Source organism: Coregonus lavaretus (assembly GCF_964263955.1).
Source record: "Coregonus lavaretus genome assembly, chromosome: 27".
NCBI lineage: Eukaryota > Metazoa > Chordata > Actinopteri > Salmoniformes > Salmonidae > Coregonus > Coregonus lavaretus.
This window is the reverse complement of record NC_140014.1, coordinates 16,301,686-16,318,631: the sequence shown is the minus strand read 5'-3', so window position 1 is coordinate 16,318,631 and position 16,946 is coordinate 16,301,686. Positions and strand designations below refer to the sequence as shown.

The 16,946-nt window shown below is 44.6% G+C and overlaps 1 protein-coding gene across 1 annotated transcript in view; it reads left to right on the top strand.

Moving 5' to 3' along the window:
* Positions 1–16,946, top strand: part of LOC311102915 (rho guanine nucleotide exchange factor TIAM2-like) — a 61,810-nt gene that overhangs the window by 25,341 nt on the left and 19,523 nt on the right. The window contains exon 14 of the mRNA XM_084144400.1: positions 3,743–3,846. Coding sequence (XP_084000526.1) covers positions 3,743–3,846 — 104 coding nt within the window. The remainder of the gene's footprint in view (positions 1–3,742; positions 3,847–16,946) is intronic.

Here is a 16,946-nt window from a genome sequence, read left to right as displayed (position 1 = left end):
AGCATGTGTGGGTTCCACCAACACCTTCTCTGGAAACGGTCTATCAGCAAGCTGTTGCCCAACCTTGCTTTTCTCCACCAGTGTGATCTCATAATTGAAATGATGCCAGAATATCAGAAAGATGCTGTAGGGTTCTGTGGAAAGTGTAATTTGATTTTGGTATGAAATTACCATACCATTATTTTGTTTTTACCTTCATTTTAGCAGGGAGTCACCATTGAGACCACTGTCCAGTGACATTTCACCAGCTCTCTCTCTCTCTCTGTCTCTCTCTCTCTCTATCTCTGTGTGTGTCTGTAGAGATGAGAACTTAGATGATATTTTTCACTTACACCATATGAAGTCACCACAGACTTCCTGCTTTGAGAGTCAAATACTTCCTCAAAACCGATCAGCCCCATTGGCCCTTCAGAGTCAGGCGGACCGAAGTGAGCGGCAGAAAGGTATAGAAGGTTTAGAACGTGTTCAGGGGAGAGAAGTAGTTTTAATAAGAACTGCTGCTCTTTAATTATTTGTTACTTTTATTTTGTATTATTTTATATTGTATTTTTTTTGTGTTTTATTTGTATTTTTTTGGTATTCTTTCTTAAAACTGCATTGTTGGTTAAGTATTTTTTTTTGAAATTGCACAACATTTCACTTCTCTGGTTGGCGATACTTTTTAAGGTAAGGTTATCATAGTATATGGTCATGTTTTCCTCTACTGTATATGTATAATGTCTTTTGAAGAAGTGTCTTTTATAGACTGGAAATTTTGCTGGTGATGCTTCAGTCTATAGTCTTTATACACTGAGTGTACAAACATTAGGAACACCTTCCTAATATTGAGTTGCACCCCCTTTTGCCCTCAGAACAGCCTCAATTCGTCGGGGCATGGACTCTACAAGGTGTCAAGCTTTCCACAGGGATGCTGGCCCATGTTGACCAATGCTTCCCACAGTTGTCAAGTTGGCTGGATGTCCTTTGGGTGGTGGACCATTCTTGATACACGCGGGAAACTGTTGATCGTTAAAAACCCAGCAGCGTTGCAGTTCTTGACTCACTCAAACCGGTGCACCTACTACCATACCCCATACTTAGATATTTTGCCTTGCCCATTCACCCTCTGAATGGCACACATACACAATCCATGTCTCAATTGTCTCAAGACTTAAAAATCTCCTCCCCTTCATCTACACTGATTGAAGTGGATTTAACAAGTGACATCAACAAGGGATCATAGCTTTCCCCTGGATTCACCTGGTCAGTGTATGACATGGAAAGAGTTCCTAATGTTGTGTAGTTTTGGTCGTTAGTGAAAGTATGATGGATTTCCATGAAGCAAGTTAAATATGAGGGATTTTCTCAAGATGCTATTTATACAGATAGGGTTTTCATGTAATTATGCTTCATTTATTCTGAGTATGAGAACTGAGAAAGTTTCTCTTTTTGAGTATTTGGGGTGTTGAGTTCTCACAGTGTACTAGAGAAGCAGTTCTCAACCTTTCCGTTCCGGGGACCACTGAATCACCATTTTAAAAAAATATTTCCGTCAACAAGTTGAAAACCACTGTACTAGAGAGAGTGAAATACAGTAATTTATCACTACAACATTCTGAACCAAAACCACAGGCAACACTTCACACTACAGGACTGGTGATGACATGCAGTAAAACTTACCGAAAACTGTGTAGCCACTGGCTTATCACTTAGTTGAAGATGAAAGCATCTTACACAGTGCCACATTCTCACACTAGTGAGATATGAGATAGAGGCCAGCAACATGAGTGCAGTTTCCTCCTCTACCTCTAGAGGGGGTGCTATCCCAGTCAGGATGATGAGGGTGATGAGAGGTAAACTCTCTGAACCATCCTGGAGTGTGACAACATCAGGGTATACCACTCTATGGTAGAAGGCAGCACCCCTGGTGTGTGTTAGAAATGTTTTGTGACATGCTATATTGACTTGAGATATGCATAGCAGGGAAAGGGTTTGTCCATCTATACATCTCTGATAAATGCTTCTGAATGCAGCAAATCTTGGTAAAACTTTACTTGACACCCAGCGTCATAACACGTTATGACACGGTCATAACCATGCCATAAATCAAATCAAATCAAATGTTATTTGTGACATACATGTTTAGCAGATGTTATTGCGTGTGTAGCGAAGTGCTTGTGTTTCTAACTCCAACAGTGCAGTATATCTAACAATTCACAACAATACACAACAATACACACAACCTAAATGTAACATATTGGAATTAAGGAATATATTAAGATTAATTCCATTCTTTTCCTTTTAGGTTGTCTGTATTCTTGTGAAAATGTTATAACAGCTGACAACCTGTCATAATATGGTCATAACACTGTCATGACCCATATATTTACACCTGTTGTGACATATACTGCATTATTTTATGGCTGGTTATGACACCTACATCAAATGTGTTTTTTCCCTGCCAACAAGTTTCCTCTTGTTTGAAAGTTTGTTTCTTAAGTCCTTTGTTATTGTTGTAATGAATTCTTTACAGTCATGTTTGTTTCATCATATTTTAAATAACTTATAGAAAATACACTTTATGACACTGTCATATAAAGCATTATAACCATCCTGTGTCACTTTACTTAGTGCATGTGTGCGCAATTACAATGAATTTAATATGGTCAATTTCAAATAAGATTATGTAACCTGAACACAATAGTGTTGACAAATAGGCTATGGTGTTAATGGAATGTTTTGCCGTGTGTGGTAGGTTTTAGGTTTTATGGGTTTTGACACTCTCTTATGTAGGTGTCATAACCAGCCATAAAATAACGCAATATGTCACAACAGGTCTAAATATGCGTCATGACAGTGTTATGACCATGTTATGTCAGCTGTTATGACACATTATGACCTGGTTATAACCGTGTCATAACGTGTTATGACGCTGGTTGTCAAGTAGCGTGTTAGCCAAATCTTTATGTCCCAGAATACAATCAAAAGGTCAAGCCAGTTGATTGTGCTCCTGTAGCTCAGTTGGTAGAGCATGGCGCTTGCAACGCCAGGGTTGTGGGTTCGATTCCCACGGGGGGCCAGTATGAAAAATGTATGCACTCACTAACTGTAAGTCACTCTGGATAAGAGCATCTGCTAAATGACTTAAATGTAAAATGTGCTGAGTTGATTCCCCACAAGCCTGTGAGTTTGTTAGAAGCAGGAAGGGAGGAAGGCAGGGAGGGTCGAGGTCCCCACCAGACCCAGTGAGTGTAATCAGATATCGCCCCACTTAATCCAGTCAGGTGCCTTTTAACCAGGGGCAGCGTGTGACTGAGCGCTTTCCCAAAATGGGATTTTCAGGAAAGATACAACAAGAGTATATTATCAACAGCTTTCTCCTAAGACCACGTCCAACAGACAGAGGGAACTGTAGGATTTGTTCCCTTGACTGACTAGTGGAAGAGCCACTTCTCTGGGATAATGTTTATCATGACTGTTTTTAGAATGCTGCATTCTAACACGTGGACATTGACCCATGGACGCCTATGACGGCGTGGTATACTGTTACTAGAGAAGTGTGTTTTATGTTCTGTGGTCAGTAGATAGATGCTGAACTGTAATCATCACTCCCTCTCAGAGGAAATGCTGTGACATGACTAGCCTCGATAACAACAGCACTTGGCTGTGCTTGTATGAATTGGCCAAGCCAGTTAACAAAAAAAAACACTGAACATCATCCAGTAAATGTGATGCTAATTGCTGTGTGTCTCTCTCTCCTCAGATGTGTCCTTGGTGCCAGAGGTCCCTGGTGAGTCGCTAGGCTCTGGGCTGGAGAATGGTCTACAGGACTCCCACCAGAGCCACAGGGCCGTACAACACAGCAAGGTAAGAATGAATGAACGCTGCGCCACTGGCACTGCCCACACTGGGTTGAATGAGTCGGCATAAACATACAGAGAGGAAGACCGAAGGACAGAGTGAGATATAGAGGTAGAGCGGGGGAGACAGAATAATCAACAGATCTTTGAGACCATGAACAAACACACTACAGGCCCCAAGCAATTTTGAAACACAGTTACTAATGTACACACTTTATTAGGTACACCGCCCCGTTCATGAAAATAGTTCGCTCCTACAGACAGTGAGTCACGTGGCCATGGCTTGCAATATAAAGCAGGCAGACAGGCATCGAGGCATTCAGTTACTGTTCGATTGAACGTTAGAATGGGCAAAACGAGTGACCTAAGCGACTTTGGTGTAATGGTGTGGGGAATGTTTTCCTGGCACGTTAGGTCCCTTGATACCAATTGAGCAACAATTGGATGCCACGCCTTGTAGAATCCATGCCCCGTAGAATTCAGGCTGTTCTGGATGCAAAGGGGTTCCGACCCGGTACTCGATGGGTGTACCTAATAAAGTGTATATGTGTTCAAAATGAGTGTGTGAGCTGTGCATATAAATGTGTGCATGTGTGCTTGGCGCCCCTCATCAGGGACAGCTGTGGCAGCGGGCGGAAGACGTCTTGGCACCACACTTAAAGATCTCTATATAATTACACTGACCTCAGTCTAAAGACAGCTTATTACTGTCACACTCAGAGAGAGATGCCCTCAGTCTAATGGCCATACTGTCAACACTCCCTCTGCCTGCTACTAACCTTCCCTCTGTCACTGTCTGAGGCCCCAACACCCTAGATAGACACCCTGAATAGCAGGAAGTAGTAATGACAGAGTCAGGGTTGGCTATGCTGGGTCCTAGCCCTCAATAGAAGCAGCATAGGCATGGTACTGAACCTCAAAGCCTACTGCTAGCCTCATCTCCTCCATGGCTCTACCCCTGGCATAGAGGGAGAACAGACGTGAGGGCTGCTCTTTCTCTGTAGGTAATAGAATTAGAGCAGTAGATGGAGGTTGCTGTTCCTTCCTATCTTGGTAAATCATTGTTGGCGAGCAATTATACTCAAACCTACCTTTTTGATTTCAAAGAGTTTGTTGTGTGATCATGTTCCGATTTGGGATTCCATAGTGACTTCGTCAAGGAGGGGAACTCTAGGTTATCTCTGTATCAGGGAAAGGCTAGGTGATGGCTAGTGCACCTCGGCTTTCATCAATTCTAAACTGTAAAAGCTCCACATTTCCTACTGTAAGTATGCAAATGGATGTCCAGTGATGATTCAATTGATGTTTATTTTTATCCCAGTTTTTGTTCTTGTCAGTTTTTTAATATGTAAATAATAATTTATTTAAGTCATTAAAGTGTGTTTATGCGTCATGTTGGAAAGCTTTCTACATTATGTTAATTAAACAGATTTAGAGATGGGAAAAGGGTCTATACCAAGCTTTATTATTGGGCTGCATTAATGACTCCAGTCATCTGGAGAGCCAGGTTTTAATGATCCACTCTTCAGTGGACTGAAAATAACATTGCAGCACAGAGGAGAGAACGGTCTGTATGCTGTTTGATGCTCCTAAAATATCCCTCTCGAGACTGTAAACACTGGCTGGAAATACTCAATATCTAGGCTGGCTATTTGCCTGCACCCCTGTGTCCAGCACTTGAATACAGTAGGTTGTCAATGTGTTCCTATGTAATGCCCCAATACACTGTTACATTATACATTACAGTGAAACCATGCCTATATGGTTTAGTGTATAGTATGTCCCAGTGGGCTCTGTTAAGTCTCTGTAATAGAAGGTCTGAGGTCAGTAAGGAGGTGGATTAGAGAGGACAGGCTCCTCTGCTCGCTCTCTGTTTGCCCAGTGACAAGAACGAGTCCCGCTGCACTGGGATCTGCACTGCAGTACCTCTGACTGCTGCTGCTGCATCGGCCACTGTGTTTGTCTTTGTACCAGCGGAGAGGTACCGAGGCTGTGCAGGCGTGTGTGTAAGTGGAAGGTGTGTGTATTGTGTGTGTGTGTGTGTTTGTGTGGGGAGTGTACAATCGCATGCGTGTGTGAGCGAGAGATACTGAGACATATAGCTACATGTAGTAAAAGCGAGCAGCGTGAGATTTTGTTGTGGCAAATCTGATAGCTGTCAAGAACGGTTGGAAATTAGTCTTACTACCAGAGTCAGTTTGTGCCCCGGAGCGAAAACGCAGCAAAACAATCTAGTCAATGGGTAGAAAATCACCTGCGTATCAGGCAGGCAGAATAGGTGCCCACTGCAGCCAGCCTGCCTGTGACTAAATGGAGAGGGATGGGAAGGAAATACTCATTTCAAGCCTCTTGTCTCAGCATGTAATCGCCTGCTGCGGAACACTAACTGACTTTGATTAATTGGACTAGTGGTTCCCAGTTTTCTCATATTAAAGCGGTGAGCAGCTGCTTACAAAGCATTGTTAACTCAGTATTTACCCTAGTGCTCTGACACTGGATGAGATTCCCCACTGCCAAGTTGTTGTGTTTTGGGGACTTGTTGCTAATACTATTAATCTCCCCCCCCCCCCCCGGTAGTATGTTACTGTAGGTCCCATGTCCCTCCTCCTCAGTAGACAGATGGGATGGCAAGTGACTTGAGAGGCCAGGGGAGGGGTAATCTGGCCTGGAGCAGACTGACACCCTGGTCTGGTCAGCCCACACAGCAGCACCAGCACATCTCTTCCTGACTCAGGGAGCTGACTTACACTACCACCTAGATACCATCTGCTACAGCGATACTGTTTACATCAACACCATGACACAACAAAAACTATTTTTAAACCACATTTACCAGTTGTTGTAATACCAGGTTGTTTTAGTTATTAATACCAGTTTATTGTATCTTATTGGACGTTGTGAGGTTGGGGTAGTTTACCAGTGGCATTTCATTGGGTACTACACTACCATGTTTCTTTCATCAAATTGCTCCATATGGAATGATTTTGCATTGGTCAGTCACCTTATTATTTATGACATCACTTTAGGTTCTGGTGCACAGTGTTCATATTAGTTTTACAGCTCCATGAAGTTGTGTAGTAACCCTCATAAGACCCAAGAGGAGCTGTACAACTGTATGAAATGGCATATATCACACATCACCAGCCTCTATAGGCTGGCAATGGCATGACGTTGTTGTGTTACAGATACTATTTGCCAACTGGCTGAGTAGAGTAAGCTCCTTAACTTCCTCCAACCCTTAACTAAGAGGGATTTGACAGGACAGAGAGCAGTAACCACATCCTTCCATTACTGTAGCCTCCCTTGCCGCCAATATCCAATGTAGGGCTGTCCCCAACCAGAAATAAATCTTGGTCAACCAAGAGTCGTCTGTCCTTTCGACCATTCGATTGGTCGAAATTTGAAAAATTGTATTTTTCCATATATAGACACATCCTATGTGTTTTAATCACATCAACTATATTCACTGAGCTTGTCTGATGCTTTAAGCTAACGGTTTGATGAAATAATTAAGACGCACAAATGACTAGACAGAGTCCGACCGCAATTTATTTGATTGTGCCGCCTGGCTCAGACTTGCTGCACTGTGTTAAAAAATGACAGCGAGTGACTGTGTGACTAGCACCTGTTGTCTCTCTCTCCTCTCTGCTGCAGCGACCACCACACGTCAACAGTGTGGATAGCGCTGTCCGTGTTGCTGAAGCTGCAACATAATTATAGCCATTTCTGTTGCACCATTGTTCTTACATAATATAACCATATACAATTTCTTAGACTGATGGACTGTGCCATCCCCACGGCCTCCACAATGGATCAGTCCACTCAGACAGGCGCGAATCAGACCGGTGTCTTGTGCACCATGATTTTTTGCTACTGCTTGACTAAAGAAATCTCGGTCGACTAACAGCCTATCGACCAAACAATCAATCAGTCGACTAAATGGGGTCAGCCCTAATCCAATTACTTGGTTTGATTCATTAATGATTTAGTGATTGTGGGAAAACCACAAAATGGTCCTTACAGGAACTGACTGGGCAGTTTACTGTAAATGGCAGCATGTATTTTGGGTGCTATACCCGTTAAGAACTCCGTTGCTCTATTCTCGGTTCTAGGCTAAGAACATCTGAAAGGTGCGAATGTGAGAGGTGAGACATGCTCTCCAATTACTGCATTATTACTACTCTCCTCTAGATGGTTTCTGGACCACATAACAGCCAGCAAAGACCAATGGACTCTAGAAATAAAGACCTATGGACTACAGCCTCGTTAAACTTCTCCCACCTACTTAGCTCCTCCTTGGGAAGCTCCGACGATCCCAGTCCCTCCTCTTGGGCCTGCCTATGGGAGGAGGTGGAGTGGGTGGTGGTGATGATGACTAAGTCTGTCAGTCACCATATGGCTGTGACTAGCCTAATAATCTGGGCTTATGGCTGGGAAGTGGCCCCAGCGTCTGGAGCGGCCCAAATGCAGAGAGACAGAGGGAAGGAGGGATAGACCCATCGAGAGAGGGGTAGAGGCTCGCCAGAGGAGAAGAGGCGTGCTGGGGTGCATTGGAATGGCAGCCCTATACCATGGCTCAGGGCTGGGTGGAGGATTGATGGCTGAGAGGAAGGGGGCGGTGGTGGCAGAGGAGGAGGAAGAGGCCAGGCCCTGCGTCTACCTCACCACCCTGATCCAGCTGTTCATCAGGGACCAGTCCCCAGCCCAGGCCCTGTGCTCCATGCTGGCCATGTGCTGGTTTTGGCCTGGAGGCTGTGAGGCCGAGGAGAAGGACCTGTTTCTGGGCTCGGCCCTGCTCACCCTCAGACAGCTGTTTAAAGACAAGCTGGCCCTGCTGCTGGACGACATGGCTGGATGTGTGGCCTGTGAGAAACCTACGGTACCCGACCCACGCACTGGACTCCTGGTAACCCAACACTGCCTTTTCTAGTTGTTTGACCGGGGTTTATTGTAGTTAGTATGTTTAGTACAGGTCACATAGTGTTAGTAAGTATCAATGTTCTTGTGTGCTGACACTTCCCTATTTGTCCAACCTGCCTCTACTAATGATTTATTTAAGCAATAAGCCTGAGGGGGCGTTGCGTCATGCCTAAGAACAGCCCTTAGCCGTGGTATATTGGCCATGTACCACAAACCCCAGAGGTGCCTTATTGCTATTATAAACTGGTTACCAACGTAATTAGAGCAGTATAAATACATGTTTTGTCATACCCGTGGTATACGGTCTGATACACCACGGCTGTCAGCCAATCAGCATTCAGGGCTCGAACCACCCAGTTTATAATTAAGTATATTGTATACAGTACATGTAGCGGATCCCCACAGGAGAAATTATCAATTCACTCTCATACTACAGTAGGTCACGAGGGTGTGGTGCTACAACTGAGTCACTGTGTCACTCTTCTTACTCTATAGTATTATTTATTGTACTCAGGTGAGTCCACCTTGTTGTCCAGCCTGTCTCTGGAAGGTTGACTTGGCTGTTACAGTTTTTTGTGTGGTTTTGCTTTATTTCAGAGTCTGTCCTTTTCGTAGCCTGCTATATGTTCAGTCAGATGTTATCAGACATCCTCTGGACCAGCGGTATGTAGTGTTTGCTATCACCAAGCTACATTTTAGGGCAACAGGTCATGTGGCTAGAAGAAGGTTTCCACATCACTGACTGCTCCCGACTGTGCTTTCAATTTCATTTCAGTTTCATGTTGAGGGAAATGGTTTGCTGCTATGTTACCTTTCCTCTGCTGTCATTTGATATTGATGTTGTTGGGGGGGTTATAATGTTATTTGTCTCACTCCCCAATGGGGACTTATCATGAAACACGCACTCTGTAGTCTCCCATGCACTCTGAAGTCTCCCACACACTCTGAAGACCCGGTGGAATAATATTTGTTTAGAATGAAAAATAAAGCATATAATGGGAATAGCAGACTGGGGTCCTCCCTCCCTGTTTGATTTATGAGAAACTGTCTTTATTTATTGAGTTTTAAAAAGCGGATGGCAACATTGCACAATAGGCCTAACCTGAGGGATGAATCAGCCTCTGTCAGAGCCTTACAGTGGTGTGACAGAAAACTCTCCTTTGAGCAATGGGCTGAGCCGGCCCGAGGGACGCCCCATATTTTATCCCTGGCGTTACACTTTAGACTTTCCATTTGTGTTTGTTTATTTTCTTAAAGAGAAAGTATTTTGGCGCCGGGAGGATTATTTTATTTCATTTGAAAGCGATTCATCTCTTAAAGTAGGCTGAGCACACTGCTTTTAATGGCTCTATTTTAATGTCTGGCAGAGATAAGGGAGATTGAACAGTATCCGGCTTCACTCAACTGTTTGACAGCTCTTGTTTGTCTTTGGGCTGTGTTTGTTTCTAACCTCACTGTATTTGAATACTATTTGAATATGATGTCAGCGGAGGCCAGGTTGAAGTTGGCTTTTGACCTTGGATTAGGAGACACTTGGATGTGTTTGGCTGCCAATGGGTGTATGAGGGAGCGGAAGAGAGGTGTCGTGAATGACACCTTGCCCGTGGGTGGAAAATACCAGACTGGATAATCGTACCAGTTGGCACGTCAAGCAGGACTCTTCACAAACAGCTTCTTCTGACCTCTCCCATGTCAACACGCCTAGGATTTTACATGAACAATACCTAGCCATTGAGATCACATTGGAGTTCTCCAGTGTTATATGTTTAGCGAAGTTATCCACATACTTTCAGACATTCCGACAACTTTGTAGACACACATTCTTTGCTGCATTCTCAGAATGCTGTTCACTTCAAGGGGTGGGGACATAGTGGATCTAATGTAATATGTTGTGCATATACTGAGACCTTAGTTAGGCTAGTTAATTGTGTTGTTGTGTTGGAGTGGTCTGCCCACACAGGCCTGAGCCTCCAGTCAGGTGACCTGACCTGGATTTGGAACAGTCAGCTAGTTGTCACTCGGCTAATGACCTCAGGTAGCTTTGTCTGCAAACAGTAGACCCATATCCCCCTCAGCAGCAGGTTACCCCTCAGTAAGATGTTGTTTACCAGGAAGCATAGCTTCTAAACATAAGCTTGGACTCATGTTTTTGTTGAAAAGCACCCACAATAGTCCATAGAGGGCCCCTCCTCCTCCCTACAGCGTGTCCTGTGTTGTTATCAGTGTAGATGTGTGCCCCTGAATCCCCCTGGCCTGTTGAACAGACACAGCTATTCCTGACCGTATGACAGTGCAACAGTGAGGCTGGCGGGCCAGAAGAGTCCTCATTGTGTTGATGGTATTGAGAGGCCAGGCTTCAGGCCTGTGGCAGCATGGCCAGTAACACTGGCAGCCTGGCCTCTGCATTATACTCTCTGGAAGCTGACAAGGGTCACGTGGACCAGAGATGGGGTGAGCGAGAGAGACGGAAAGAGAGAGCGAGGGAGGAATGCCCCTCCGTTTGCATTGTCCGCTCGGTCCGGCCGTCCACTCTGATGGATATGCAGATTGGTGCAGGCAGCAGTTTTTAGTCAAATGCCTACGCTCACAGAACCTCTAGATCCCATCAAACGGCCCCTGGCCCCTGGAGAGTGAGGCTTCTCCAGGTCTGGTGGTGGAGGAGGACGTGACAGTCACTAATGAGGAAGAGGCAGAGTGGGGGAATACTGAATGTGAGGAGGTAGAGCGAGAGAGGGGAAGGGAGAAGGACTATCAAGTACTGTCCAGTCAAGAACAACTCATTGCGGTCTAGTGGTCAGACCCAGTCCAGTCAGTCCAGCCGTGATGCCAGCGTCCAGGTCGGGTAGGCTGCATAAGAAAGGCTGTAACCTGGCCCGTAGGACCCAGAGACAGGCCACAGCAGCTTGGAGGCTCCTCTACAGACTGCTCTTCATGGTGAGTAGGACAGAGGGATTGAGATCGAGAGGATTGATGATTGTCGTGGGAGTACAGTTGACCGTTCATAGAGGGAAGGACAGTGTTAGTGGGTTATGGGGTTTAGTCTTTCACTGTCTAGTTGTTCAAGTGTGGCGATGGGTATCAACCTCAGGCTCAACATGTTTTAGGGCTGTAGGTGTTGTGACAGAGAGGTTAAAACTATTCCTCATGGGGAGAGGGAGAGAGAGATGTCTGGCTTTACAACAGGGAGAGCAGATGGGGTGATAGTCCCGAGTGAGCTGTCCAATTTGGGCTAATTGGCAGGATAGGATTTAGCTAATTCTTCCTAGAATCCCCACAGGCTTCATGGTTGTTCAATCAGAAAAACCCAGTCAGTTCCCTATGTTGCATAAGTGGGCTATAGTATAAGCGCTAAAACTGTGAGAGGAGCCCAAATGCAGCAGAAGCTGTCAAGCGTAACCAGAATACGGAGGGAGAATTGAGACTAGCGCTGTTGGATGTGCTCGTCCATTCTCCAGCTGCAGTGCTGCCTCCTGCTCCCGGCTCCCCCTCTCCACAGCTCCCAAGCGGCCTGTTCGCAGATCTTAATTGGATATTTGGGTTAGCCGTCAGGCGTTTGGCTCAGACCGTTGGTGGGATTGTTGTGAGATAGGGAGACTTCTGAGTCATGTCTCTCTCTCTCTCTCTCTTTTCCCCTAGTCATGTTCTCACAGGTCGCCCATATTAAGTTGATGAAAAGTAATGCTGCGAGAAAGGGAGAATCCTTCTGTCTGTCTCAGTGTGCGCATGCCTGTGTGTGTAGCTCAGTGTGTGGCTTCAGAAACAAACATTATCTGTCTGTGTGAGGCAAGTTTGCCTCTGAAGCTGCCGCAGGGTATCTGATTAATATGTAAACATCATCTCCTTCAGCCCTTTTTCCTCCTTGAGCTGGTCTCATAGCCTTTCAGCTGCAATATGGAGGAGCTTTGGTCTGTGTTAGTGTGGGTGAAACATATCCACTACATTCAGTGTGTGTGCTTGAGCTTGTGTGTGTGGGTGTCGATGCTTGCCTGCGTGCCTGAGTCTGTTCTTTTGTGTATCTACAGTATACAGCCGTACAGAATCCAGTCAGTGTAGTAGCATAGTGGGTCAGCTTAGTCTCAGTGTAATTATCATTGCTCACGCAGAGACCCAGAGCTGCTGGCTGGGTGGTCGTATCTAGAGGCCAGCCAGACCTAGCCTACCCCATGCCTGAATCCCCTTCCCCTCAGTGGGGGCCTGAGCCACCAGCCCCCTGCCCCTAGCCCCAAGACCACTGCCGTAGCCATGCTGCTCCCACGGTGCTGCCTAGTTCTCTATCCTCTCTACAGATTAGTATTGAAGCTGCTTTGGCACCCTCCTGAGTAACCATGTTATGATTAAGCAATAAGGCACAAGGTTGTATGGTATATGGCCAATATACCACGGCTAAGGGCTGTTCTTATGCACAACACAACGTGGAGTGCCTGGACACAACCCTTAGCCGTGGTATATTGGCCATATACCACATACCCCCGAGGTGCCTTATTGCTATTATAAACTGGTTACTAACGTAATTAGAACAGTAATTGCAAATGTTTTGTCATACTCGTGGTATACGGTCTGATATACCACAGCTTTCAGCCAATCAGCATTCAGAGCTCAAACCACCCAGTTTATAATTACCTGATGAGCTACTGGCTTAGCTTAATAGAGGACTTGATTTGTCCTCTGTCTCTATGGTATACTCTAACACTATCTCGGTCCTGCTGGGTTGTTATACTGTGAGGGCTGTTTATTGATTTGGTTTGTGTATGTCGTGTGCGTGAATTTGTCTGCGCTGTTGCTGTGCAATATTGATGGTGACAGGCAGGGTATTTTCTGAGAATTGCTTATGTGTAACGATCAGCGTCTCTCTCACTTTTCTCTCTCACTCAAAAATGCATTCTCTTGCACTGACTCTCTTGCAGTGGCTCTTCCTTCTACACCCCCCCCCCCCCCCCTCCCCCAGTGGCTCTTCCTTCTACACCCCCCCTCCCCCAGTGGTGGTTGTCCCACTGGCTATCCTAAGTTGAATGCACCAATTTGTAAGTCGCTCTGGATAAGAGCGTCTGCTAAATGATGTTAAATGTTATGCACACTCACTGGACTCTACCCACACACTCACACATACTTCACTGACATCCCAACACACACACACACAGACACACACACACATCCAGAGTCATATTCCAGCAAAACAAGTTATGACATCACCAACCAGAACGTTCACTAATAGGTCCGGTATCACATCATCAACTTGTATTGATCACATTTTTACTAACATGGCTGAACATTGTTCTAAAGCTGTATCAGTGGCACTAGGTTGTAGTGATCATAACTGGCTGGCCCTAAGGTCATCTACCGAAGGTCCTACAGAGGGTTCAATCAGGACTCATTTGTGGATGAGATTAAGAATGTGCAATGGTTAGAAGTGTGTAGTAAGGATGATCCTGAAATGTCACTAAGTTTATGAAATTATTTATTGCTGATAGGCATCCCCCTTTAAGAAAATGCACTGTGAGGTCAAACGGTGCCCCATGGATTGATGATGAGCTGAGAAATTTAATGATTCAACGTTATGATGCTAAAAAAGTTTGGTAAGCAAAGTTATTGTGAATTAAGAAATCTTGTGACCAAGCTAAACAAAGGAAAGAAGAAGGGATTCTATCAGCACAAAATTGATGAAGTAAAGGGTGATGGGGAAAAAACTGTGTAGAACGTTGAACGCTATTATGTGTAGGAATTGGAACATGTCCGCCTCTTTTGTTGAATCAGAGGGTATATTTATTACAAAACCACACGACATCGCAAACTACTTTAATGAATATTTTACAGGCAAAGTGGACAAGTTGAGGAATGCCATGAGTCCAACTGATGGCTCCATGTCATATACCCTTATAAAAGATTGCATCATGAAGGAGAGGCAATGCATGTTCGAATTTCACCAAGTAGAAAGGGAAGAGGTTGAAAGGATGTTGTTGTCTCTTTCGGATGACAAGTCACCTGGTACAGATAATCTTGACGCCAAATTGCTTAGAGTTACAGCTAACCAAAAACGATATTATAACCGCGATCGATAAAAGACAGTACTGCGCAGCCTTCTTCATCGACCTGGCCAAGGCTTTCGACTCTGTCAACCACCACATTCTTATTGGCAGACTAAATAGCCTTGGTTTCTCTAATGACTGCCTCGCCTGGTTCACCAACTACTTCTCAGATAGAGTTCAATGTGTCAAATCGGAGGGCCTGTTGTCTGGACCTCTGGCCGTCTCTATGGGGGTGCCACAGGGTTCAATTCTCAGGCCGACTCTATTCTCTGTGTATATCAATGATGTCGCTCTTGCTGCTGGTGATGCTCGGATCCACCTCTATGCGGATGACACCATTTTGTATACATCTGGCCCTTCATTGGACACTGTGTTAACAAACCTCCAAACGAGCTTCAACGCCATACAACACTCCTTCCGTAGCCTCCAACTGCTCTTAAACACTAGTAAAACTAAATGCATGCTCTTCAACCGAACGCTGTTTGCACCCGCCCACCCGACTAGAATCACTACTCTCGGCGGGTCTGACCTAGAGTATGTGGACAACTACAAATACCTAGGTGTCTGGTTAGACTGTAAACTCTCCTTCCAGACTCACATTAAGCATCTCCAATCAAAAGTTAGATCTAGAATCGGCTTCCTATTTCGCAACAAAGCCTCCTTCACTCATGCTGCCAAACATGCCCTCGTAAAACTGACTATCCTACCGATCCTTGACTTCGGCGATGTCATTTACAAAATAGCCTCCAACACTCTACTCAGCAAATTGGATGTAGTCTATCACAGTGCCATCCGTTTTGTCACCAAAGCCCCATATACTACCCACCACTGTGACCTGTACGCTCTTGTTGGCTGGCCCTCACTACATATTCGTTGCCAAACCCACTGGCTCCAGGTCATCTATAAATCACTGCTAGGCAAATCCCTGTCTTACCTTAGCTCACTGGTCACCATAGCAACACCCACCCGTAGTCTGCGCTCCAGCAGGTATATCTCACTGGTCATCCCCAAAGCCAACACCTCCTTTGGCCGCCATTCCTTCCAGTTCTCTGCTGTCAATGACTGGAACGAACTGCAAAAATCTCTGAAGCTGGAGACTTTTATCTCCCTCACTAACTGTAAGCGTCAGTTGTCAGAGCAGCTTACCGATCACTGCACCTGTACACAGCCATTCTGAAATTAGCCCACCCAACTACCTCATCCCCATATTGTTATTTATTTTGCTAATTTGCACCCCAGTATCTCTATTTGCACATCATTTTTTGCACATCTATCATTCCAGTGTTAATTACGAAATTGTAACTATTTTTGCACTATGGTCTATTTATTTATTGCCTTACTTCCACAACTTACTACATTCGCACACACTGTATATATATTTTCTGTTGTATTTTTGACTTTATGTTTTGTTTACCCCATATATATCTCTGTGTTTGTTGTTTTTATTGCACTGCTTTGCTTTATCTTGGCCAGGTCGCAGTTGTAAATGAGAACTTGTTCTCAACTGGCTTACCTGGTTAAATAAAGGTGAAATAAAATAAATAAATAAATATCTACCCCAATCTCTCATATTTTTAATAAGTGGTTGATTTATGGGGTGTGCCCAGAAGTCTGGAAAAAGTCAAAGGTTATTCCACTACCTAAGGATAAAACATTCTGAATTCACTGGTCCTAATATGCTTGCTACCTGTGTTAAGTAAATTATTTGAAAAAAATGTATCTGTACAAATTAAGGATTATTTCTCATGTAATGGTCTGATTACAGGTTTACAGCATCCATACAAAGAATGGCATTCTACGAGTACGGCCTTAGCACAAATGACAGATGATTGGTTAAAGAGTATGGATGACAGGAAGTTAGTTGGTGCAGTGTTGCTAGATTTCAGTGCTGCTTTTGATGTAATTGATCATGAACTGTTACTAGGTAAACTAAAATGTTATGGTTTTAAGTCTGCAGCTCTATCCTGGATGGAAAGCTATCTATCCAGAAGAAGGCAAAAAGTATTTAATGGTAGCTTTTCAAACAGTAAAGATATACGCTGTGGTGTTCCTCAAGGAAGCTGCCTAGGCCCACTTCTCTACTCTGTCTTTACTAATGATTTACCTTCAGTAATGAGCAAAGCAAGAGTGGTAATGTATGCTGATGACTCTACAATGTATAGTG